A 25,872-nucleotide genomic window follows, 5' to 3' on the forward strand; every position below is an offset into this window, starting at 1 on the left:
AATAGAACAGATTTTTCAAAAGGCATTTTTTTTTTGTCCTTAAATAAAGAATTGGTTCAAAACTGGCCATTTTCCCAGGTGGTGAGATGTTGTGTCTGGTTGAAATAGTCATTTTAGCTACCATTCAGGTTACTGTTGCTTTTAGAAAGGAATGTGGAGATCCTTAAATGTGTTTGCAAAGAAAAGAGTTCTTTCCTAAAGAGCGGTCCTATTGGTCAAACATTCTGAAAAGAGTCTAGGTCAACTGTGAGCTGGAGATGTCTATATCTGGAGCAGTCAAGTTGGAAGCACACTTGAGACCACTTGAGTTGACTTGGTTCATGAATGCATTTCAGTTAGTTCATTTGCCCGAAGCTCCCTTCGTGATGGGCTTAGCATTACTTCAACAGGCCTGAAGCCATGGCAGAGTTTACATTAAAAGGGAGAGGGCACAGCCCCCACTGACAGTCCCTGAGACCCACGGTGTTTGGGTGCAGTAGATTGGGTACAGGGCTTTGAGGGTTCTTCCTTTACACCAAGTGGTTGTTGAGAAATCGTGTAGGTGCTAACGATGTGAGATGGAAAGAAAAATTGGAGCGCACTAGCCTGCAAATGAGTAAGTTTATATGCTCAGGTTTAACCTACAAGCAGATGCATGCATTGCTCATGAAACCAAAACCAACTCAATGCCTGGGATAAGCAGATGCAGGCCGGCAAAGTATCTGGGATTTGAATACAGAAATACTCTTTTAATACTCTTAGTGTCTGTGCGCTTTGCTCCTTTTGATGACATAGATGGTTTCACTGTAGTTTGTATTCCCTTCTGTTGTTTGTTTGAATTTCAGTGTGTAATATTACACGAATTTGTAACCGTTTCCATTAAATTGCCTCTAAGGATTTAGCAGAGTAATCCGTTGCTGTTGTTTTGATCTTGTGGTTTTAATAGGATTTATATGCCTGTGGGTATGTGGGCTTAAAGCCCAAGGTTGCCTCATATCTTTGTGCTTAATTGGTCTAGCAGCCTTGTGGCAATGTGATATTATTGTAGATTTTTTAGTTAGCTGCCATTAAAATACCATTTATTTTATAAAATAGCTATGGGAGATAAATATCACATTAAAGATAATTTTTTTTCTTGCCTTATAGGTAGAGATTTTTCTGCTACCAGTTCGTCCTTATGTTATTTTATTGCATTTATGAAAAGATAGCTTCCCACTTATCTATACACACACACATAATTATGTACTGTATGGCAGTAGATATGGACTTAAGGATGAATAACCATTTAACATGCAAACATAAATTTGTATCTTTTTAACTTTAAAATACATATTTATAACTTTAGAAGAAATTCTCAGAAATTTAGAGGAAAATGTAGCAACCTAATGAAATTTCATTTTAAACTTTTATTAGATGGTATTAATGAAATTTCTCAATGTTCCTTTGATTGTTTTAAAATTTTCAGACAATTCTGTGAGTTTCTTAATTCTTAATGTTATTTGATGTATTTCAAAATGGCCTCCCTCCAGAAGAGATGATTTGCACATGTTCAGTGCCCTAGAGGATGAAGTCATGAAAACGGTAATAGTGTAGAGTCAAACACCGCTGGAAATACTCAGGATGAGACAATACTTGCTGACGTCTCTTTAGTGCCTTTTATGGCAGACATGACAGCCAATCCTGATCCAGACTTTGCTCAGGCTCTGTAGAAAAGAGAAAGTCTGATCATCACATTAAAACAGAAATGCAACAAAGTGGTTTCCAATTTAATACAATGACAGGCTTCTGCACACAGGGGAGAGTAGACGGGGGTAGCTACCTGGTCCAGCGCCATGTACCGAGGGCAGATGCACTAATAGTCATAAGTACTGTACTTGGAAATGCTTGTTGCACCTGACAAATGTTTGTCAACAACTTCAAGACAAGCAGAGTCTGGCTGGGGCTGACTGTCATGTATCCAAGGTAGTGGTGACTAACAGACACCGCATCCCACAGTTTGCTGTGGATGCTGGTAAACTCCAAATGGGGAAATATGTGAGTGAGGTTTCAAAGCTGCACACATGCATGCGACAACAGGCGCGGGCCCGCAGAGGCCCACGGAGGCCTGCGGAGGCCCGCGGAGGCCCGCAGCTCAGTGAAGCCTGCGTGCAGGTGTTCTTGTTCGGTTGCTGGAGAATGCATGTTGCAGGGATAGCAGGAGCCCTCCTTTATTCTGAGAATAATGACGCACATGGTAAGTACCCTAAAGAATTAAATGCACTGGGAAAGCAAGGTACAGCTTCTAATGGGCTGTCTTGCTGGATTTATAGATCTGTCTTATGCTCTAAATCCAGGCAAGTGATTTGTACTAAGTCTGTTTATGTCTACACCCGTGTAACAGTCCCCAAATAACTATACATAATTACAAAAAAGATGTGTCCATTTCTTAAATTACGTGGCATTTCCATAACAAAGACCAACACACATATTTATATTTTCTCTGTGTCTCTCTCCTTTTCCTCAGTCTTGGTCTCTGTTGGATTTAAATAATGTAAACATTTCAAATATAACAACATCCTAGTGAAAAACTTTATGTTGACTTCCAAATCGCAAACATGCTTAATGTATATCCCAGTTGGCTTTTCTTTTGCCAATTTATTTTCAGCTTATTGTCAAATGGAAAGATATTCTGAACACAACAGCATCTGTGACTTATGATTTTCTTAAATTAATCTTGGAAATATTTGGTAGACCATATGCCTGGAATCAAAGCTGAGGAAAATCCACAAACAAGATGGATTTGTTCCAAAGGTTAAAACAACTTCTCCCTCCTCCACAACAAAAACAAAAATCTCTGAAATTAGAGAGAAAGGTAAAGCATATTACATTTCTTTGGTTTCAGTTTTATTTCTCCAACCCCTACAGTTTACTGTTGCTATGGTAACCAGTCAAGGGAGATGGTGAAACGTTATTGGGCAACTAAGTTCAATCTCAGTAGGGTTTGCTAGAGTGGCAATTAGGTGGAAGTTCTGGCTCCTGTTAGCAATTGGAGGAATCCAAGTGAATTCAAACTTCAAAGGATTTAAATTCCATTCCATTTAAACCTTTGGCTTGTAAAGTTATGGCTCAGAAGGAAAAGATTGACGTGCCTACCTGTGGAAATTCATTTATTAGACAAAAATCTAAGGTTTTGTGGTGGATAACCTATACTGTTAGTATGACAAGACTTAAGGGTCACCTAGAAGACACATTTCTTGACATGTCTATGAAGATGTTTCCAGAAAGGTTTGACTGAGGAGGGAAGAGCCTGTGTGGAAGCAGCAGTGTCCTATAGGCTGAGTTTGTAAACTCAAAGAGAAGGAAGTAATACAGAAGGAGAAAGTGAGGACCACAATATTCGTTGCTCTGTTTCCTGACCGAAGATACAATGTGATAGTTGCCCCAAGCTCCTGTTGCCAAGCCTTCCATACCTGATGGACTGTGCTCTTAATTTTAAATCACTTCAGACCCTCTATCCATTAAATTGTTATACCGATGAGAAAATAACTATTATAGCTTACTTATTTTTCACTATTTGCAAGAAAATTTATTCATTGTTTAAAAGAAGTTTTCTTTTTTACAAAATACATATCAAAGAAGTCTCATTTAGAATCTGTTTCTGCCTTTGTCTTGAGAGTTAGCTAGGAAGTCCATTGTTGCTATTTTATACTCCTGTGTGTTTCAGGCTACCGTCTAGCTTCATGGTGGAGTTTACCAGCACGAAAGCCTGTCAGCAGACTGTGGGATGCAAGCGCCAAGATGGGTGACCGGTATACCTTGCTGCATGAGAGCTCCAACTCCAAACCAGAAACTATTTAGCAAAGTGAAATTGTTTTCCACCACGTCTGAGTCGGGGTTGCATGGGTGGGGGTTATACCACTCGTAGGGTGTAAACCTGCGATAGTTAACAGAAACAGTTCGTAAATACCAGATACATACATGAAGCATAGTAAAGCCTATTGAGCAATGTAGAAACCCAACAACTGAGCAGAAGCAACGGGAATGAAGACCGCGTGCAGCCACTTCCAGCTCTGCTGGACTAAATGCAAACATTGGGTGAAATTCACCAGCTTCTTGCTTCTGGCTCAAACCCATTGGCAGCTAGGACTGCACTCCTCAGACCTATGTCCTCTGATTTTTTTCTGCATTTTCATTCATTTCCATTTCACTGAGCAACTGATAACCATGAAGGAAACCTCTCTCATCCTAAGATTTGACCTTGGTGAGGGCAACAAGAGCAGCGTGGGATGGGTAAGGATTACACAGTCGAGCTGTTATGTTGCTAGATGTTGTGAGGGTCACTTGCCCTCCAGAGACAGTTTTGGTTCCATGGACTGACACTTTTCCAGATTCTAGCACTGCACAAATGATGCAGGAATAAAGAAAAAAAAACATGAACAAAAAAGAAGGGCTGGATTTGGGAGGTATAGCTCTTATTTCAAAGATACTCTACAGAAATATAAGCCTTAATCCTTTAAATTTGGAAGGATCATAGCCCACTTATTACATATATGTAATATTAGGATTAACTCAAAGGCTCAGAGTGGGCAACTGGAAGCTCATGTTTTCCTCTTGATTGATTTTTAATTGAAATTTTTTATGGATTATACCCTGAAGTTACATAATCACCAGTGCTGGTTAGGTGTGAAATTTTTTTTTTTTTTTGTGGTATTATCACTCTGCTTGCAAGGGGCTATGGCTACACAAAGGATTTGACTTGCCTTCTTTGCTCTTAGTTTACCTCTTTGTAAAATGGGGAAATCTAGATGTCTAGAAGTAACATTTAGAATGATAATCTAGGGAACTGATTACAATTTTAGTTCTTTCTATTTTTTAAGACATTGCCAGATGTTCAGAAAAGTTATCTGTAATAATTTAAAATGTAATAATTCATAGCAAGAGAAGGTTTTCCTTTTGCTTCTGGGCCCTTTTAAGGCAGAAAAGGTTGTTAGAGTGGTGTTAAAATGCCATTGTGCCAATGAGAACATACAGATGCTCCCCTAGCCATGAGGCAGGAAACAATGGCAGGATGCAGGTGCAGCAGGGAGAACTGGGGTTAAGGTGAATACATTATCTCCAGCAGAAAGCCGGGCATGCTGGGAATCATGTGCGAGGAACTGGGAAGATAGTTCCTCTTAATGAAAAATGTTCTTTAAAGCCCTGGACACCTTCTGCAAAGAGTGCAGTGTCTTCGCATGGAGTCTGAGGGGCATTAAGATAGCAGCCTGGCCATTTATTGCACCATAATATCATCCAGCTCTTTCCTGTGGCTTCTCCCAAGCTGCAGGGCACACCACGCATGTTTCTGTAAGCTTACGAACACAGCTTTAATTGACAGTGCCATGCCAATACATTTTAATTACTGTTGCAACAGTATAATTAAGTTTGAATTTATACACTCTTATAACCATAGTAGTTTGTTGAGCTGAAAGAACGAATACCGGTATTAATGAGCCTAATAATTGAAACAGCATGCAGACTAAAGATGTTGTTACTTAAACAATATCATTTTCCCAGGTACAATAATTTTAAAATATTAATTGCAATAAATTAGGAGGATTATGCATTCAAGAACACAGGCTTTTTAAATAGACTGTAAAGCCTGGAAACCACCAGCCCCTGATATTCTGTTGTTTACACATTAAACATACTCTGATCTGTGAGCATGTGTCCTTGGAATGCTACTTTTAATTTTTCCCCATATTAATGCGTTAACGCCTGTGAGCAATTAACTGGGTTTTCTGTGGAGCAGAGGGAAATTGTCTAAACAACAGCATGCTTTCCAGCTGTTCAGGAGGTTGCTAGTTCTTTCTTTCCAGGATTCTGAATGACCCGGGAAGCATGTGAACTGAGGAAAGTTATACAGTGGCACAGGCCGTACTGTAAGACAGTGGCCTTTTACAATGTAGAAAGACATACTTATTGTCTAGGTGCAGGTATTTCAGTTTGAGAATTGTGAAGTCTGCTTAATATGGCCCCAGTGAAGTCTAAGGGAAACACCAATACATGCTCTGCAGAGATGGCCATCTGGAACCACTGTCCTAGCCGACTCTCAGTAAGTCACTACTGACTGTCAGGGATGTCAAAGGGACGCTAGGTCAAAACATGCATAAATGATAGTAGTTTTTCATGGGCATGGTGAAGTTGCCCAGAACTTCAGCATGTGGGATGCTGAGGCAAGAGGGTTGTTTCTAGCTTGAGGCCAGTCTGTTTCCACAGGAAGTTAAAGAACAAGTGGGTTGTATAGAAAGAACTTTCTTACCTCAAAACAAAATAAAATGAAGCATAGTGAATCTTGTTGATTTATGCATGTGAATGTTTTCTTTGGGTTGGGGTTTAGATACACAAAGTTTATACTAAGGGAAAAGTGAAATATTCCTGGCTGTGAAGTTTTCTGAGGGAGTATCTCTTTCTCATTGTTGATCAGCATTGGTTGCTTTGAATATAGAAAGATCTGCCTATTTCAGTAGACAAAGGTCTTTTGTACTTGTTATACAACCATTGGTTTTGTACTGTAACCTTGAAATCTTATTTCAAGGGCTCATTCTTTCTCCTAGCTTTTACTTTTTGCTAAATGCCAACTTTAAAAGCTTCATTAAACAAATGTAAGTCACCAAGGGAATCAAGCTCTGTATTTGGAAGTTTGGCCCATTTCTGTCTTATGTTCATCATGAACCTAATTCCTTGGAGCTAAATATTTTTAGGGAGTCAACTGCCAAATCAAAACACTAACAATACAAATTTGTTAATAGTCATACTCCACTGGCATTTTATATGGTCTTCCTTATCTTGTTCCATTAATGTTTTATAACTTTATAAATTTAACTCAGTTTAATAGATAACTTTTGGGGATCTATTAGTGAGGGTGTTAGCTTAAATGCTGGATTGGGCTTTTTTTCACTTTAAGAAAACATAAAAGGATGTACTTCACAATATAAATCCAACAGCTTCTCTAGAGGAAGGAATGATGATGAGATTAACTGTTTTCCCTTCCTATATCTCTGAATTTGAGTGCACACCACTAGGATGGCAACTAAAATCATGTTGCAGCTCACATCATTGGTGAGGAGTCAACTGCTTTAGGATCTCAGACTATGATGATGGGAAGCAAGGGGGAACCATCATCTTATCATCTAACTGTGGCTTTGTTTTTAAGCACTACATTTAGTGGTTCTGCAGTGCGGGATCAGGATAGACTCAAAGGTGTGAATAATACAGAGTTAAGTCTGAAATACAGACTCTAGGTCACCGAGATCTTACGAAGGAAGGACAAGACAAAGGGTGGGAATATTCTGAATGTTACACTTTCTGACTTATCTTCATGACAAATACAAGGGCAGCTAAGGTCACAGTTGAGATGCGGTGCAACAGGATCCTCTCAGCCCGTGTGTGGCCTCTGGGCTGTGCTGGCGTAATTTTCCTACCATTAGCCAATTTTGCTACAGTAAGTAATATGCTTTCCCATTAATATTACTCTGCTTGCTTCATTTGTGGGCATTAATGTTTGTGGACACAGGGTGTGAAAACTCACGTCTTTATTGCCCTCTGTCCTTTTCATTGCTTAGTTAGGGCGGATCCCAGGCAGAGACGTGTAACAAGTCAGCACCATGTGGCCTGCCCCTCCTGAGAGAATACTTCATTACTATTTGGCTATCTATGGCAACATAACTTCACCTAGGAACTGTGGCAAATCTCCAAAGGTCAATAACTAAAGGTCAATAATGGAAAACAAAGGTCAATAAGTAAAAATATTTTAAAGGAATATTTTTTAAAAATTATCTTGAGCATGGTTTCTTGACTGTGACATAACTGAAAATTTGAAGTTGATAAACTGTGTGCCTGTGTGTGTGTGTAAAAAGAATTTTGACCACCATTTCAAAAACATAAAATTTGAGATTTGGAAATAGCACATTTTACAAGGTGTTGGGAACACTCAGACTTTAGACCCCATTGAAAGCTTAAATATCCACACATCAGAGGTCGCTTATTTGTTTTGACTCTGTCTGACTTGTGGATCTTCTTTACGTTTCATGCTTGGGCTATTTTTCCCAAGCTCTTTTTGTGATTACACTGGGGGAAAGTTACCAGGCATTAATCAAAACTAGACAGTGGAAAATGACAAAGAGCTACCATGAAGATATATTTCTCTTAAAAATTCTTGGAGAGAAGAAAAAAAAATTAATTAGGGTAAAAAATTTACCAACTTTTGTTGAAAGATGGAAAAGATTGAAAACAAGGAGGACTCTCACAAATTTTTGAAGTATTTTTCTTGAACCCTAAGGGTTTCAGCATCTTTCTTTCCATGTTTTTATTTGCTATGGTGATTGTTAGGTAACTTGTGTTTCTGTTCAGCTTATTCAACTATTCCAGAAACCAGATATCATAAAATCATTTTATTATTATTTTAGTACTATTTTAGCTATCTCTGTTGATCCATTGCTTTTTTTGTTAAGTATTCCACAGAAAAATGGGGAAAAACAATGACTTTACGTGAATTGAACTATGGGAAAAAGTTAAATTAATGTAAAGGACTGTCTTCTTTCTTAAAATGTATTAAAAATGTATCTTTATGCATAGTTAACTTTCAATGTATATAATCGTTTTACATGGAAACCTGGAGAAAATGCAACAATGAGCAAAAGTAAAATTTCAATTTTAAGCTGTGAACTTTTGAACTCTGTTTCGAAAGCTCTGACAGACTTTTGACTGTCTTCAAACTTACCTTGCGATCACAAAGAGTACACAGCTGACTCCTAAGCAGGCAAGCAGCACATACATCCAAATGTCTGGAGACAGGGGGTTGAGGAAGGAGAAGACGCCTGGGTTGGTTCCGTTGGGCTTCCGGTAAAGAATGCTAATGCCCAGGGTCATGAAGGGCTTGGAGAAGTCTATGGCTTTCTCCCGGACGTAAGTGATGGTCAGGGGAGCCACTGCGAGGTCAGCTCTCTGTGAAAGCAAGACTGTCAGCGGCAAATGGCCAGAGTTCTCCTAAGGAGCTTCCAAATCTCAGCTACAAACGCTTGTTTAAGGGATACCTAAGGTGAGCTAATTTTAGTTATATTACAGCATTTATTATCAAAGAGAAGCCAGAAAGTCTGGAGGGATTGGATGATGGTTTGAGTCAGGTGCACACCCTCAGCCACAGACCCCATACACCAAGAGAGAGAGGGAAGGAGGGAAGGAGACACACACACAAAGAGAGAGAGACACTTGGACACAGAGGCACAGAGAGGGAGGGAGGGAGAGAGAGCATCATCCATTCTTAATCTGAAATTGAATGACAATGTTTTTACCAAGGGTATGTAGGAGAATGAAGGAAGGAACAACTTGGTCATAATGCAAGTTGACAAGATAAGGTTTTTTTTTTTCTTTTTCTGAGTTCTGAGTCTCCAGTCCTAGAGTTCTTGATTTAGTTGGAAATCTCTCAACTTATTCTTTGGCTTAAATGGTGAAAGTATAAATTTTAATCCTTAACTTTTATTTTCACTCACCCTTTCAAACTGAGCAAACTTTATATCTAGGTTGTTTTAATTTCCTTTTTAAAAAAAAATGTTATGTAAGCGTATATACTATTTAGCTTAACTCACACACACAGACATACACACAGACAGGCACACAGACACACACTGCAGCTAAAAACATGGAACACCAAAAAAAATCTTTATTCTGAAATGGAATCAAGTATTTTTTTTTCCTCTTCTTGCTTTTCACTTGGATCATTTTTCAAACAATTGGGTATATATTTGCTTACATGGTCGATGAGTTCTTTAACCATCCCATTCCACTCTCCTTTGTCATTTTGGGCTCCATATTTGCCGTCGGGGACTAGTTTAACATCGTAAAGGAAACCCAGGATATTTGACAGTTCTTTCAGCAGATCCAGGCAATATCCTTCAAATCTGTCATTTCCATACAGGGGCTTATCGGATTTCCTGTACATCACATAGGGCTCTTCCTAAGTGAAACAAAGCAGGTATGAAAGCTCCATTATCATGAAAAGGAGAGTGGTCCATCAGTAGCCTGAAGACATATAATAGTTGAAATAGTTGATTTTTATGAGTGGAGATTATTGAAGTCACTCCCTTGCATTCCTGTTTCTGCTAAAATTGTCTGCCACTGTTATAGAAGCTTTCATATGTATTTTTTTTCTTTTCTGCCTCTTTAAATGGGGGCTTTTATCTTTCAGTGTTGTAGTAGGGGAGAGGATTAGTGGATGGTGTGACAGAAACACGGTTATGTTCAAAATTTGAATCTGAGAAGCTGAAAAGTCTCAGAGGACACTTCCATCCCACATGCCTCCTCCAGGCATGACCACACCCAGGCTTCCTTTGTAGCACTTTGCTTGCTTTAGGCTTTGACCTAATACTGTCTACTTAGAAAAGAAAGGACCAACAGATAGAATTATTTTATTTTTAGAAACATCATGTGTACTAATTGTTCTGATTTTCAATTTCAATTTTCAGACATATATCTATGAATGCTCTATCTGCATGTATATCAGATCTCATTATAGATGGTTGTGAGCCACCATGTAGTTGCTGGGAATTGAACTCAGCACCTCTGGAAGAGCAGACAGTGCTCTTAACTGCTGAACCGTTTCTCCAGCCCAATTATTCTGATTTTTAATCTCAACTTTATTCCAATTTCAAGTTTACTTTATCTGTACGCTGGTTGGATATTTCCAGAGTTAGTATTTTCATCAGTTCTATAGTCTTATTTGAAATCATCTTTTACCTCAAATCTGATAATGCTTCCTTAAGATGCTTACATGATAAATCCCTTATTTTGTGGGCAATGGCCGTCTTCCTAACATGCATTTGTAAATTTACTAATTCTCACTTGAGTAAAGAAAGTTTGTTTTGTCCTACACAATTACAATAATTACTCTACTGATGAGATACCCTGTGTCTTTAGGTTTCTCATAAAGTAAACTGACTGTTGGATCATGCAAACACAATAGAAATTGTTGCCTAGACTGGCAGTATGGACTTTTAATTCTGGCACTGGAGAGGCAGAGGCAGCTATATCTCTGTGAGTTTGAGACCAACATATGGGAGTTCAAGGCCACCCAGCTCTATATTAAACAAAAATAACCCCCATTTTCATAAGGTGGTTGCAGCAAATGTGATGGCCAGAAGAAAGTACAAAGCAAAAAACAGGTTTACAAGTCTCACAAGGCCACTTCAAAGAAAAAAACCTCTAATACTATAGACTAAATGAAATGAAGCAAAGCATGCCTTCAAATGCAGACTGCAGAGTGGATTGTGCCTGCCTAGGTCCTGTGGAGAAAGAAAGAGAAAGGGAAATGACCGGCTAGTTGGACATAAGGTCAGAGTTGCAATGGGACACATGTCTTTTAGAGGTCAGTTAATACAAAGGTTATTTCCAGAGATATGAGCAGAGAGAGGACTCAATGGAGGAAGAAGTAAATATGGAAATACAATGTATCATTCAGGGAACTATTACACCTGGAAGGTCCAGGGTAGAGACAAAGAGGAGGTGAGAGTGTTGCCACTGGCCAATGAAGCTGAAATCTGGGGTTTAGGGTCACTGACAATTCGAGAATTATGGTTATGGAATGACAGGGGCAAAACTGTTGATTGGCAGTACAGAGAGGTCACAGAAAACAACCTCTCTGGCAATGCGTGCCCCATTTCCCCTTCTCTGGTCTTTTGCTTTAGTTTCCTCTTGCTTGAATCCAATCAACAACAGCATTCGGATAACAAGAAGGAGCCCTGGATGGGTCACAGAGAGAGAAGAGTGGAGCTGGGATTCTAGTAAGAGGAAGAGTTTGTAGAGAGGTGTCAAGCACTTACTTTTCATTCCTTTGAGCATGTACAAATGTATGCTTTTAGTTAAAAAATAGACATATGCAGACAGAACTGCCAGCCTGGAAAAGACGGTGAAAGGATCCTTTTAGGTCTAGTGTGGGAGCATGGATAAAAGACGAGAACTTCACAGCTTACCAAAATAGTGGTGACAATGAGTGTTCGGTTGGCCAGCGAATCAGTGATATTGTTGGACCTGTCTCTGCTGCCATCCGTCATGTTCAGCCCGCTGTTGGAGTTCCAAATCCCAATCTGCACACAACACAGGACGTCAGAGGCTGCCAGCTGCCCACAACAGCACTTATGTTAAACAGAGGGCCCACTACACCAGGAATGGGAACCAACACCTATGCCCTGGAACGCCAGGGCCTCACAGTGGAGGCTAACTGATACAGGAGACTGATACAAATGAAGTGTGAGGAGGTAAAAGCTTAAGCCACAGAAAATTTGAATTGTTCAAGGCAGGTGCAGGAGGCATTTTATTTTTTTTAATTAATTAATAAAATTTTGGGTTTTTTGAGACAAGGTTTCTCTGTGTAACTCTGGCTGGAACTTGTTTTGTACACCAGGGTGGCCTTGAATTCAGAGTTCTCCCTGCCTCTGCTTCCTAAACGCTAGGATTAAAGATTCTTGTCACCACAATGGCTTGGAATTTTCACTTTTAATTATTACAGTCATTGCTCTATTTTAAATTAAAAAATTAGGAGTGAATGACTGTCAGATTTTCCCTAATGTATTTGCTGAGCACCTACTTCTGTGTGTTGGCACAGCTGTGGGCATTGAAGGGGCATAGTACACAGTAATGGACAGACACTTCTGCTCCTGTTACATTCTGCTGACATCAAATACCAGGCCACCAAAGTATTAATGCCAGCGTCTTTAAAATGTGTGGTTACTGGGATGGAAAGAACAGGGTGGGTGGTGGAGGGACTTGGAACTGGAAAGGACAGATGGGAGAAACTACATAGATAAGAGGTTGACAAAGTCCAAGACCCATCCTCACCGAGGAGCCTGTGCTGAGGAGGAGACCCTCTTACACATCCCAGCAGGGCCCAGTGCACACCTCTGTCTAGGCACCTCACACCTTCTATCATTATTATTTGATTATCTGTCTTTTGTGTCCATTTGACCATTAACTCTTCAAATAATGAACTTTTGTTATTCATTGACTATTTTTTGTTTGTTTTTCATCAGAGAGCCAGTGGCATTCAATACACCACATGACCCTTAAAAAAACTGATGGCCCCCAATTTCTCCAGTGGCCAAGTCACTGCTAATGTGTTTAGCTGTGTAAGATGCACATTGATCATTCCTGATGCCCAGCTTCAAAGCTGTCCAGAATCACTGGACCTCAGAAAATGTGTTAGAGTCTAAGCAGAGGTGCTGAAAAACACGGTATATGCTATGTTCCATATGGGGTGAATGAAATTTTGCACACACATATGACATGAAAGCAGAGAGAATTTGGGGAGAGATAAGGAAACGGTGGAAGGGGAAGATAAGACAGTGGGAGATATGAACATGGCTTGTGTTCTGACACTTGTGTAGGTGTCAGAAAATGTTACAACAAAACCCATAACTTTGTATGGTAATAAGTGAAAGGATTAATACAAAATGAGATTTGAATTTCTAATTCTTTAAACAGTATATGAAATATCAAATTTCTCGTTAAGCTTGTGTCCTATCTCCAGAGAAAACACACATAAAAATACTCAAAATTAAAAATAAGATAAAAACTTTTGTGTTCTCAGGCAGTTCTGATGAGGGTTATTCAACCTGTGCACTGATTTGTTTAGTGTCTGAGACGACCCAGGGAAGCTAAGCTATTTGGCCCAGCCCTGTGCACATTTACTGTCAGCCTCGAGACAAGGAGGGCATTTCAGAGTCAGATGGAAATAGCCAGGCAGTGGCTGTGTGACCTTCAACAGGATGTTAATCTTCCTGAGATTCCTCTCTCTGCATGGTAGGGATGGTAACAAAGTCAACTGAGAAGGTAGATGCGGAAGTGCTTGTATATGATAAGAGCTTCAAAAATTACACGAGGCATATGAAAGACTTTCACTTCCTTTAAGCTCACCTTGTGAATAATTTGGAATTACTAGTGATTTTTTAAAAATCTTAATTTGGACTACTTTAAAGGAAACGAGCTATGAAAAGCATGTCTGACTGTAGCATCTGGACAAGTTCACAAAGGTAGGGGAGATCTGTGCTTGATTCCTGAATCTCTTCCCTCGGTATGGGAGTCGGCTTCCCTTCACAGGAAGACATTTGGCTCTGTGGGGGTGTGGGCTGTGCAGATCCACTTTTATTTATATCTTAACCTTGCAGTGGACTGGGAGCTCTGCGCCTCAGTTTTATCACCAGCAAAATGGAGAGGGAAATGCTTTTAAAGATGTATTTTAATATCTTTGTGTGTGTTTCAATGAATGTATGTCGTGTGTGTGTGTGTGTGTGTGTGTGTGTGTGTGTGTGTGTGTGTGTTGTGAACAGAACTCTAGTGCTCTGGAAGACCAGCAAGTGCTTTGAATCACTGAGACATCTCTATAAGCCCCAAAGTGCTTTTGTTGTTGTTTTACAATTTAAAAATTTACCCCATGTGAGAATGCTAGGAAGATAGATGTCTTCCACCTTTCTTTCCTTTACTTTGACTGACTCCCTAACTTTAGCAACATTAGCTTGGCAGGCATCTTTTTAGAGATATAAATTCTTTGAGAACATTCTAAGAACTATAACATATTCACACACAAGTGTAAACTATTTCAACCTCTGTCTTATATACTAGTCAGGGTTAATTTGTTGGAGAAATGAAGAGACTAATAGAGGAGAAAGGGGATCTGGGCGGTAGCAACTGTCTGTAGAGAGAGGACATTAGAAGTAGGATGAGAAATGGGCCAGCACCCTTGGGAACCTTTCAGAACTTTCAGGGGCTTTGGGGATGTAGTGTATTATCTATCTGTTGATGGGCAAGCCTCTGTTTCTTTTTGTAAAACATAAGCTTGGAAAATTGGACATTTTCTTTCAACCTTCCCTCTTACAGTGCTTTTGAAGCAGAACCTCGGTTTCAAGGAAACTCAGATGAAGGTAAGTGTGTTGGTCCATTCATGCTTATTCAAAGCTATACTCTAGGTTGTATTGTATGAGGTGGGCCTTGGGTATAATTTCTATTAAACTTTGATGCAGGCACGGAGAAGAAAAGAATTAAGCTTTAAATTAAGTATTAGAGAGTGTGCTTGGGACATTAGCCACTTTTAAAATCAGAATGCACTTTAACTCTTATTCTCATTAAGAAACGGTTCTTATTCTCAATGTTAAGTGTGTGTTTAAACTATATTTTTCATCTTTAAAAAATGATGTTATTGAATGCTGCTGTAATATTCTTTTCTAAAATAAAACTTAAAATTTGAGACAAACATCCTCTCCCACTTTGCCTCTGGCTCTCCTTGTTCCTGGCCCAAGTGGAGTGGTCTACAATGTGCTAATAGACCATTGCTGCCGCCCTGCCATTGACTGTCTCTCAAAGCCAGAGAGCACAAGTTTTCACAAAACGAGGAAAAAGAGATGATCTTCCTGCTAACTGCACTTCAGAAGTCAAAACAAACAAACAAACAAAAACCAAAAAACAAAAACAAAACCAACCAACCAAACAGCAACAACCAAAAAAACACCAACCACAACCAGTACGAAAATCAAGGAAAAGGCAGGCTGCTGCACTGGCTTTACTTTTTAATTGAAATAAACGGACAGGTTGTCAACAATCCAATGTCTCTGATAAGGTGGGAGTCTGTGATGTGCTGATAACGTGCTGGCTGGACAGAGCTGTGCTGTTAATCAGACGCCCAGATGTTGGCCCTGTGGTCTTGCTCTGCAACCAGGCATGAGTGCCTCTCAGAGGCAGAACTTCGGTTTTCAAACTGTGAAGCCAAAGGTGACAGCAGTACTTCAGCGCTGAGAAGCGAGGAATGTGAATCTCTTATGTGTGGGGCGGAAGACAAATTGGCTGCCTGCCTTCGCTCATTTTCTAAACTGGCATGAGGAAGCAGCCATTTGGTATCTGGGAAGAGCGTATGAATGAATGCCCTGGGAATATTGATCCGACTGTTAAAAAGTGACAAAACAAGGCATTTAAGAGAGAGTCATTAGGATCTATTTTCCAAACCTGGAGTCACGGGAACAAAGAATCAAAAATGGCTGAATGAAATGACCAGGTATGTACCGGAAACAAAGCTAAAGGTGTTTCTGTTTCCTGTACCTTGAGCGTCCTTAACGCGTGGGGCGCTTTGTAAAGATTGCTCTCTCCCTCTCTTGCAAAGAATTTCAGCTGGTATCTGTTATTTTGAATAAAATCCTGGTACTGAGGAGGCTTTGGGGGTGGGACCATGCTGGAACAAATTCTTCTGTTAAAAACAGAACCTTCTCGGGGAGGAAGTGTATCTTGTTTGTTGGGTTTGAGTGAGTCCCTGGGCTGGAGCACCCATTACTGAGAATAGCAGATGGACCATGCATGGCTTATTCTTCTGATAAAGCGAGCAACGAAGGTTAGCAGAGAGGACCCGGAAGAAAGGCACGGACTAGCAAAGACCCAGGTGTTACCTCCTTAGGATGTCGACGTGCACGTTACAGGGTAGTGCTGCCTGGACGGTTGTCCCTCTCGCTTGAGCCTAACTTCAGAGCCTGGGCTCTACCCTCCACAGTATTTAGCTTGAATTAATTCAGAGTCGCATAATGCCGGGGGTCTCAAGCAATAAGCTGCTTTCAACGTGGTGGATAAGTGAGGCAACTAGCTTACCTCCGGTGGGCCTTTGGCGACCTGGTTCATCAATGAAATAGGTCATTAAGATCGTTTTAAAGCTTAAAAGAAGATTTCTGAGCGAATCTACTGAGTTCTACCAAGGAGATGATGAGGTTTTCAGCTAGCTACTTGCAGAAACTGTGCTTTCTGTGAGTCAGCCACTCATCTGAAAGGTGGACGTGAGCTGACAAACTGCTCAAGTTGAACAACCTGAAGTAATTTAAAGTCCATCCATCAATCAAAGAAATTTTAGCAACTGGTTTTAAATAGAGAGAAAAAAGGAGAGAGATGGGAGTGGGGAGAAAGGATGGAGACAATGCAGTGTTTTCCTGTCACTGGGGTATTTTCTTCAGGCAGATCTTTCTAGTGTCTCACATCTACTTATGTAAATCTATGCATAGTCACTGGCAACATGTTCCTGTACAATAAACCATGAAATAGTGGGTGCTAAAATTCACAAGATAATCTCATTTTCCTTCAAAAGTTTTCCGATGATTTGTCCTCCAGAAACTAGTTCTAAAATAAATTTCAAGACAAAACAAAGACAGCCCATGAGAAAGGGGAGTTTCTGAAAATGGCCCATATTTCACAGCGGTGGCATTGAGGGAGGCGCCCTTGCCTGCAGAGGCCTAACTGCCTATTGTGATGGATCAAACCTATTGTTTTCATTTGAGAAGGTCTGTAAGCAGGCCTCTGTCTGTGTTCAGTGCTGGTACCTCCTTGCAGTCTTGGCTGACACTGATCCTGTCCAGTGGAAAAACTAATCTCAGGGAGATATTTACCCACCCATCACTCATTAACCCATCTGATGTCCACTCTCAATTCCTGATAATGCTGAGAGGGAACGCATTCTGTCTCTCTGTCCCCTCCCTTCTGTGGCATCTCACCCCTAATCTGCATGCATTTGGTTAACTGCTGGTCTTATAAGACTGGCAGAGTGCAGCCACCCCACCCCAAGTGTCTTGCCATTGTTATCAGGGTACAAACCTTCTTCCACACTTTATACAAGTGCTTAGACACTTCACCAGCAGCCTTGGGTTTCCGAGGGAAAAATAAAAACACACTAAATTAAAATGCAGCATGGAACCCATGAAGTACATAGTCTAGTCTGCATTACACTCCTCACCTGTTGTTTTGGGATTTTTGCATTTTAATTCATACAAAGACCAACAATAGGAACAACAAGGAGATGGACATGAAGGCTGGGTATCACAGAAGTTAGGTGCTCCTTTCACACAGCAGAAAGTGAAAGCACTTTTGAATGTTTGCAGGTGTGTTGCAGGGTTAGCGGATATTCACCATGCATTAAGAGAGCTGCTGTATGAGTTCACAATAAAAACAAATCAGTCATTCAGTACACACACGCGCATGTTTGTGTGTGCATGCACACACATACATACACACACTTCCTAAGCTATATAGAGAAACATTTCAGACAGTAGAAAGTGGATGCAATGATGGATGCACTATTGACAATGGTTCGCTGCGAGCCCCAGAAGCTGGCATGGGAAGTGTGGCCATGTCTTCCCTTGGATCCTGAGGGTCAAGTGTTAGCTTTCCCACTGCCTTCAAGGCTCAACCAGCAACCTCAGCAACTGAGCCCAAGTCACCTGAAGAAAAAAGTTGTTGCAAACATTGAAGAGATAAGAAACAAGTACAAAATACTTTCATCGTATTTGATTTCTCTTTTGATGGAAAAACACCAGTACAATGTGCGAATATCTCTGCATCTATGAACAGCTGTGAAGACATCACATCTAGTTCATCACCTACCTGAGCCAAAAAGGTATTTCCTTAGCAGCTTTACTTCTTCCATTCTATACACTAAGAGGAACCAGAAAAGGGGAGGAGGGAGGAATAAAGTGTGCCAAGAGAAACAGATAGATTCTTTTAGGTATCCATAAATTTTGGGTTATAATGGACATTCTTTTTGTTTCCATCCGGCCCTAATTCCATATGCAATTATGGAGGGCAGGTGGATGTTTTGTGCTCTGTTAAACCAGTAGGGGAACACAACAGAATGAAGACCAAAGCAAGGAGAAGAAGAAGAAGAGTAAGTAGCATTTTTGAAATGGGAAATCCACATACATGTTTTCTCTCAAAGCTGTGAACAAATTGTTTTTTTTTTTTTTTCAGACATATCAACAACAGTGATAGCCTTCTACAGCATCTAGACTAATTAATCTCTGTTTCAGTAAGTGGTGCCTGAAGGTGGGGAGTGAGGGAAGAGGGCAGTTATGATCTGCCAAGGGAGAAAAATGTGTCCTAGTAAATGAAAACAATTAAACAGATAGGAAAGCCTTACCTTGCTTTAAAAATAAACCCAATGATTTGAAATTAAGCAAGTACTTAGCTGTTCTAAAGCGCTTTTTTTTTATTATTGAATACCATGTTTTGTGTGTTAGTCACTGTCATATGAAAATGTATTGTTCTATAGAATTCTAATGCCCAGGTGATTACTTTGCACCTTTAATTTTTTGTTCTTTAAGATTTTGAAGGCAAATCCTCAAACTATAAATGCTGATTGCAACTTGTGTACATGGATATTAAATTGAAATCATAAAATATATTGAGCAGCAAAACTCTTTTATCATTACTTAACAGTTTACATTTGTGTTAGTCTAAATAAGCACTAAAATAAAACTTCAAACTTTGAAATTGAGACTTCCAGCTAAAATAATCCTAAAATGAGAATTCAGCATTAAAATTAAAATTTTTAACATTTATCCTAAATTAAGGATGCAATGTTAATTTGCTCCAGCAAGCCTTTTCTATACTATTTTATCCCATCCCTCTGTCACCAGTCTCAAAATAGAGTTCAGCTAAAATTAATTTCTGAGTAACCCTTGGAGGCTTTGCCAAACATAAACCAGCTGCAATTTCTACAGTTCTAAGTCTAAACTCAACTTTGTAAAATATCTAAGAAATGGGCCTAAGTATGCCAGTGCTTAAGGTTATGTAGGCAACAATGCATATTTGCTTTATAGGCCAAGCATTAGTCAGAACACATTGACAAACACTAGTTAGTATTATTAGTTCCACATATAATTTGAGAATCTACCCCATCCATGCCACCCTCCAATGTGAGAGAATGATCTAGAACACCAGGTGTTAAAGAATATGCTAAGGAAATCATTTTATCATTCTCCCGCTTGTCTGTGTCATTTAGCTAAATTGCATGAACAGTGCTCTTTTAGTGAGGCCATTGGTTAATTTCTTCATCATCAAGAAAGTTACCTTTTCAGTTCCTTCCTCTTTGAGACTGATAATGTCCAGGTCAAAATCCTTTCTCAAGCCATCGGTCTTATTGAAGATGATACGTCCAGTCAAGCCATCCCACCGAGCCTGAGGACAGTTAAGAATATAATGTTATTGCTTAGCATTTATCTTAATCTCAAGCCAATCAGCAGCTCAATGCCTCAGATACATCCCACTGTCCAGTTACCCAGCTGCAGCATGAATTCTAAATTGTTGCTTTGGTTCACTGGCTTGAAAGTGGAACACTTCACTCTTTTATTAGTCCTCATTTATTTTACCAGCCCTAACATTTTAACACAGTCAGTCCTGTAATAGTGGCAATCCAAATGGACAGGAAGCAAAGTGTCACTATAAAACCATCTGTTCATTGAATAAAGAAGCCCAAAAGGTCACAGCTTTCTGTTTTCCAAGGTCAATTTAAGCTCCCTTCAAGGTTCTGCTGAAGGGAGGTGCCTCCTGCTTCTTTCTTCCTCTGTGAAAAAGATATGGACAAATACTGCATCACTGACATTAAATTTTCAGGGTATTTGTGACTTATGCCTTTTAATATTTAGGATTTTTAGTTTCTTACGGTTGCCATAGCCCATTTCTATGACCATTTTATGGTCTATGACCATTTTATGTCTATTTCTTTCATTTTTTAATGTAAGGTTCTCAACTGGTTCAGTTCTGGCTTTAAGCTTAGTAGGAAGTGAAGATTGGCTCTGAATTTCTATACTCCTACCTCTACCTCCCAAGTGCAAGGATTAACAGTGTGTGCTTCCAGGCTTGTACAATTTGTTGGTTTAAAAGTGTAGAAACTTATTCTCCTACAGTTGCTGATTAAAAACAGTGTCAGCAGAGCCGTGTGCTCTTGGGGATGTTTCTGGAGGCTCTTATGGACACCCAGAAGCCTCTTCTCTCTTTTGGTGGCTTTCAGCACTCTGTGTCTTGAGGCCACTACCCTCCTCTGCTGTTTGAATGAATATGCCTTTGCATGTGATTACATTTAGAGCTTGCACATGTAATCATGGGTTTTCTGTTCATCTCTCCATCTTTAATTTAAGCACACACTTCAAGTTTTGATTTGTTTGTTTGTTTGTCATATAAGGTAAGATTAACAGGTCCCAGGCATTAGGATTTGGAAATCTTTTCTGAGAGCCATTATTGCATTTATATAGGCAACAACATGATTTGTAGAACTAAAATCATAGTTTTTGGCATCTTTGGTGGTTTCATTAAACAATAAAGAGTGACTCTCAGGTCTCAAGTAAACTTGTTTCATTTGAGTTTCACGTATAAATGAATATGATCTTTGTGTGCATTTGCATGATTTTCCTCCCTCCCAACTTTATGAAATCAATCTGATTTGCATAGTGTGAAGTCCTGAAGGATGACATGGCATGTGAAGTTTTCTGCATTGGGGTTTCCCTTTTATACACAGCTCTCCATCTGGCCAAGAAGCAGGGCAAAGAACATGGATTTTCTGTAGATTAGGATGAGCTTAGCATGTGTGATTCCTGTATTTACCTATGATATCAGCGCTCATGTGAGGAGTAAAGGACACCCAAAAAAACTAGTCTTTTGATATCATCTTAAATTATAGCAACTATTCTTTTTAGTCATCTCAACCTTGGTTTTATGTTAGAGGTTGTAATGGTTGATTTTGTGTATTTGACAAGGCTACAGGATGCACATCTATCTAGTTATTTATGGTTTTTGGGTGTCCTGCAAAGGTATCTGCAAAAGAGAATCACACTGGGGAGAGCTGCTTTATTTATTCCTTTTAGTGTTTGTTCTTATGGAAATAAAATGTCTTCTCTGCATTAAGGACTTGGTTGGGAATAGAAAAGTGTACAACTTCAGCAGAGTGAGTCAGTACTTGAATGGTCTACAATACTTCCCCACTAGTGTAAGGAAAGGAGTTACACAGCTTAATGAGGAAAAGGCATGGATACAAAGAAGCACATACCCAAAATACATGGAAAGAAAGAGTTAGAAAAATATCTGAGATTCAAAGGTCAAGCAAAGACTCACCCCTGGGCTAGAGCATGACATGACAAACGCTGTAAGTGTCCGTGAGTCCTACATCTAGAGTGAGGAGTCTGAGAAATGAGCCTCATAGGGGAGGTCAGCCCCTGTTAGGAAAGGTGTTATAAATCAAGCTATCTTGCTTGGACAGTAGAGAGGCTTGAGAATCACTGGAAGGTTCTAACAGATCAGCGTCAGAGTCTGCAGGGAGATCAACTGCGTAGGTAGTAGGATTATTTTAACAGGGCTACAGTTATATGCAGGGGATGTATTAGCAGGTTGTTATCACAGAATAAAGCATAGGGAGTCAGTTTGTATGCCCTCGAATGTGAACAGAGCAACAGCATGTCTCTTCCTCTCCTGCCCCACTAACTTTCACACTACTAAACATGAATCAGTGAGTTCCACATGGAAGCTAAGGCAATTAACCATTGTATTTTCTGGTTACCATTTAGCTAGAATGGATGTCATTCCAAGACTACATGTGGTTTCTTGATAGTACTAGACATTAAAGGTTAGAGAGGAGGCAAGCTTTCCATCCGAACTGGGTACCCAAGTTAATCAATGCCACAGCACCAAAGAGATGTTTCTTCAGATCCTAGGGCTTATTTCCCAGACTTTACACCCGAGCCTCGAATAACAACAAACAATAGTATCAGCTTTAATATGAGGTGACGCTGATCATTGTGGGTTCCTCAATGAGCCCGACAGGCTCCAACGGGTAGTTGTAATGTAATGGTCACACAGACCGTCTTGGTTAAGCCACGTGGGTCACAGAGCCTAACCAAAGCTACAACACCAAAAACAGAACTGGTAGAGAAATGTTAATAAGGATGGGGCAAGGATAGGAGAATGTGTGTGGTGGGGGGAAGTAATTAGTATGCAAAGAACAAAATTAGCTAAAAACAAACATCTAGAAAATAAGTTGACATTTCTGCAGTCAATCATGGCATCGCTTGTTCCACTAGCAGAGCTACAACAAAGAAATCCCTCTGAAAGGAAAAAAATAACTGATTGCGTGTGCAAGGAGTCTTCCTTTTGTGTGTATTTGTGCTCTTCCTGGCACCCCATAACATACCGATCTTCACTTTTGTGCTGTAGCCACACCTTCTTATTTTAAAGCCAAAGCTGCCTTTGTGGGAATAAAAGCTACAAAATTAGCTACAGTGTTGAGGTGACTGCAAATGCCTGGCGCCTCAGGACAATTTATCTAAAGTTTTGGCTCAGTTGAAATCTCTACTGTGTTAGGGGCTGAGATTAAGTTCATTGTAGACAATGAGCAGTTCAACCCACCTCCTGATCTGTTTGGAAGGAGGCAGTTATTTTCATTAAGTTCTACAAAGTTTTGGGAAAGCTTTTTCCTCGAGGCAGCTTTTTCTTTTATGGAGGTCATGTTGTGAATCAATTTAGCCCATTGTGCAGAATTTATGGGGCTCTCTGAAAATGTAAGGAACCGGTAGCATTTACCTCTTGATGTAGCACATAGCTCATAGCATGGTCTTAAAACCCAGTTTGGAAATCCAATTTTATTTCCTCAGAGTGTGCCTATTGTGTAGCTTTGTTTGGATTCTGTTGCATTGGTTTTAGTCTTGAACTTAGTGCTCGCTCCCATCACTGCGGCAGAGTAATTCCCACTTCTCGTTTCCCTCCCTGCACATCCAAGTGGCAAAAAATGTTCCCTTTTCATTTTCTGACAATGCCTCTTTCCTTGCCTCAAATATCTACAAAGCCTCCTTGCCTGTTTTTTTTTTCCCTGCGATATATCTTCTGACCTCCAAAGTCAGTGCTGCCAACATTTCACATGTCTGCCTGTCTCCCTTCCCTAGATAAATTGTATTTGTTTATGTTCTTGGACTTCTGGCCTAATTGCTGCTAAGCATTTATTAGTCACTAACTTAACGATTGATCAAGGTGAACATACAGTTTCTGTATGCCACAGTTAGGAGCCCAAAAGGAACCCCTTTTCTGAAACAAGGCTAAACCATGTACAATGTAGATAATGGCATATAATTATATTCTTCATAATTATAATTTGCTTGCCTTACATAGATACATTTGCTGAGGGCACAATTATAATATACTTAATTGAAAACAATACTTATACAATTGTCCCTATTTTAGGAGATAGCTTTAATATCTACCCTATTACATCTCTTGACAATTACCATTTAAGAGCAACTAAGTAAAAATAATGGGATTGCTTTATTTTCCTTTGGGTACACCATGTAATGGACAAAAGATAAAAGATAAAAATAAAAATCAAAAACGAGAGGAGAACAAAAAGTGCATCATTAGCCATTATAACTTATTGTATGTCTTTTCTCAAGAAATTATTAGTTGTTATAGTTAAATATATATAATATATGTTTGTATCCATGTATTGAGGAGGTAAATGTCTGCCACCCAGTTTGAGGCTGTTATACTCGACAGTTATAAATACTGATTAATTACTATGACTGCTTTACTGAGGTTCAAGGAAACTTAACTATGTAAATCCTTCCTCAAGATTTTCCCTGACACAGCTACCCTCCTTTGCAATAGTGAATACTTTGTCTCCCATAGAAAGACAGACACCTATTTGAGAGTTGGATATCCCCTTGTAGGAAACATGGTCTATTAAGAACAGTAGTTTCAGACCTGCTGTTGTTGCATGTTAGACTATGATTTCTTCTGTGAGGATTGCGAATAGAAGACTCATGGAGACCCCAAAAGTGAACTTCTCCACTTAAATCAAGGAAAGAAAATGCATCCTATGTGTCCATCCCATTGCTACTACTATGAAAGCCCCTCACCATGTCACCAGGCCTGGCAAGAATTCGTTTCTACATGACTGTTATGTATGTTACTAAATATGACTGGAATTCAAAACAAAGCCAAACAGTGGGTATGATTTCACTTGATTCTGAGGGGAAATATCTCATTTTTCAGCATACTTTTATATAGGGTCCAGATTATCATATTAATTGGTAGGTATTCTCTCTAGTAAATCAGATGGCACTGCCCCATAGGGCATTAGTGACCTCTGTTTTCCCTGGCATCTTCTGAAACACCTAGTCTACCATCCTACTGGCTCACATGTAATTGTTGCAACTGTCCACTGACTGTGTTAGAGCTGTCCTAGCAAGGCATGCAAACACTGTTGCCCACTAGAAAACGCTTGTGGGTCATTCACACTTAAAAACATCTTTATATATTTTCTCCAGTACTAGAGCAAGGCCTAAGTTTTAATAGCATTTAATCGTTCCTAGTTTCTGTGTGAATTTTTTTATTTCCTTTTTTCTGCTTCCCTTTCCTCATTTGCTTATGTGTTCTAATTCTGAGTTCTGGTCCGATCTGCCAGTTCATAACCATTTTTGACTAACTCATCACTTGAATAATTTCTCTTCTGAGATTGTATGTAGAGACTAGTCTCAGCTCATGGCCTCCCCCACTGATGATATTGATGGCACAGAGAACACTTGGTGTCTCGGGAGCTTTTCCGTTGGCATACAACCTGATGTACACAGTATTTGGCTGCTGGGATAGCCCTAAGAACACAGGCAGGAGGAGTGTGTATGTGTGTGAGAGAGATAGAGAGAGAGAATATGAGAGATAGACTGTTTTTCATGCAGTGAAGGAGTTATTCTTCATAGAGAGCAATGAATAGCAGGAAAGATAAGAAAAAGATGCAGAGAACCATAGCAAAACTTTAGGCAAAGCTCGTAGAGTCTTGTGGAAGAGTAGGTGGCTGTATAGAATGACCTGAAGGGGATAAGAACTCCACAATAAGATCAACAAAGTCAACTAACGTTGGCCCATAGGGGCTTACAGAGACGGAAGCACCAACCAAAGACCACGCATGGACTGGACTTAGGCCCCTGACACATGTAACTGATAAGCAGCTTGGTCTTCATGCGGGTCCTCTACCAAGCAGAGCAGGAGCTGTCTCTGACAAGAACTCTATTGCCCGCTTTTGCATCACTTTCCCCTAGCTGGGCTGCCTTGTCTTGC

At 39.8% G+C, this 25,872-nt stretch overlaps 1 protein-coding gene across 5 annotated transcripts in view; it reads right to left on the reverse strand.

Moving 5' to 3' along the window:
- Nucleotides 1–25,872, reverse strand: part of Grik1 (glutamate ionotropic receptor kainate type subunit 1) — a 379,259-nt gene that overhangs the window by 36,485 nt on the left and 316,902 nt on the right. For 3 of the 5 annotated variants that reach the window (XM_055614913.1, XM_055614911.1, XM_055614915.1), the window contains exons 8-13: nt 19,852–19,959; nt 17,602–17,646; nt 11,964–12,077; nt 9,749–9,952; nt 8,720–8,943; nt 3,774–3,892 (exon numbers count right to left, since the gene is read on the reverse strand). In XM_055614913.1, the coding sequence (XP_055470888.1) occupies nt 3,774–3,892; nt 8,720–8,943; nt 9,749–9,952; nt 11,964–12,077; nt 17,602–17,646; nt 19,852–19,959 (814 nt within the window). The remainder of the gene's footprint in view (nt 1–3,773; nt 3,893–8,719; nt 8,944–9,748; nt 9,953–11,963; nt 12,078–17,601; nt 17,647–19,851; nt 19,960–25,872) is intronic. The other 2 variants (XM_055614914.1, XM_055614912.1) reach the window with 1 other exon arrangement.

This window comes from Psammomys obesus, unplaced genomic scaffold (genome assembly GCF_907164565.1).
Source record: "Psammomys obesus unplaced genomic scaffold, mPsaObe1.curated_primary_1811, whole genome shotgun sequence".
Lineage (NCBI taxonomy): Eukaryota > Metazoa > Chordata > Mammalia > Rodentia > Muridae > Psammomys > Psammomys obesus.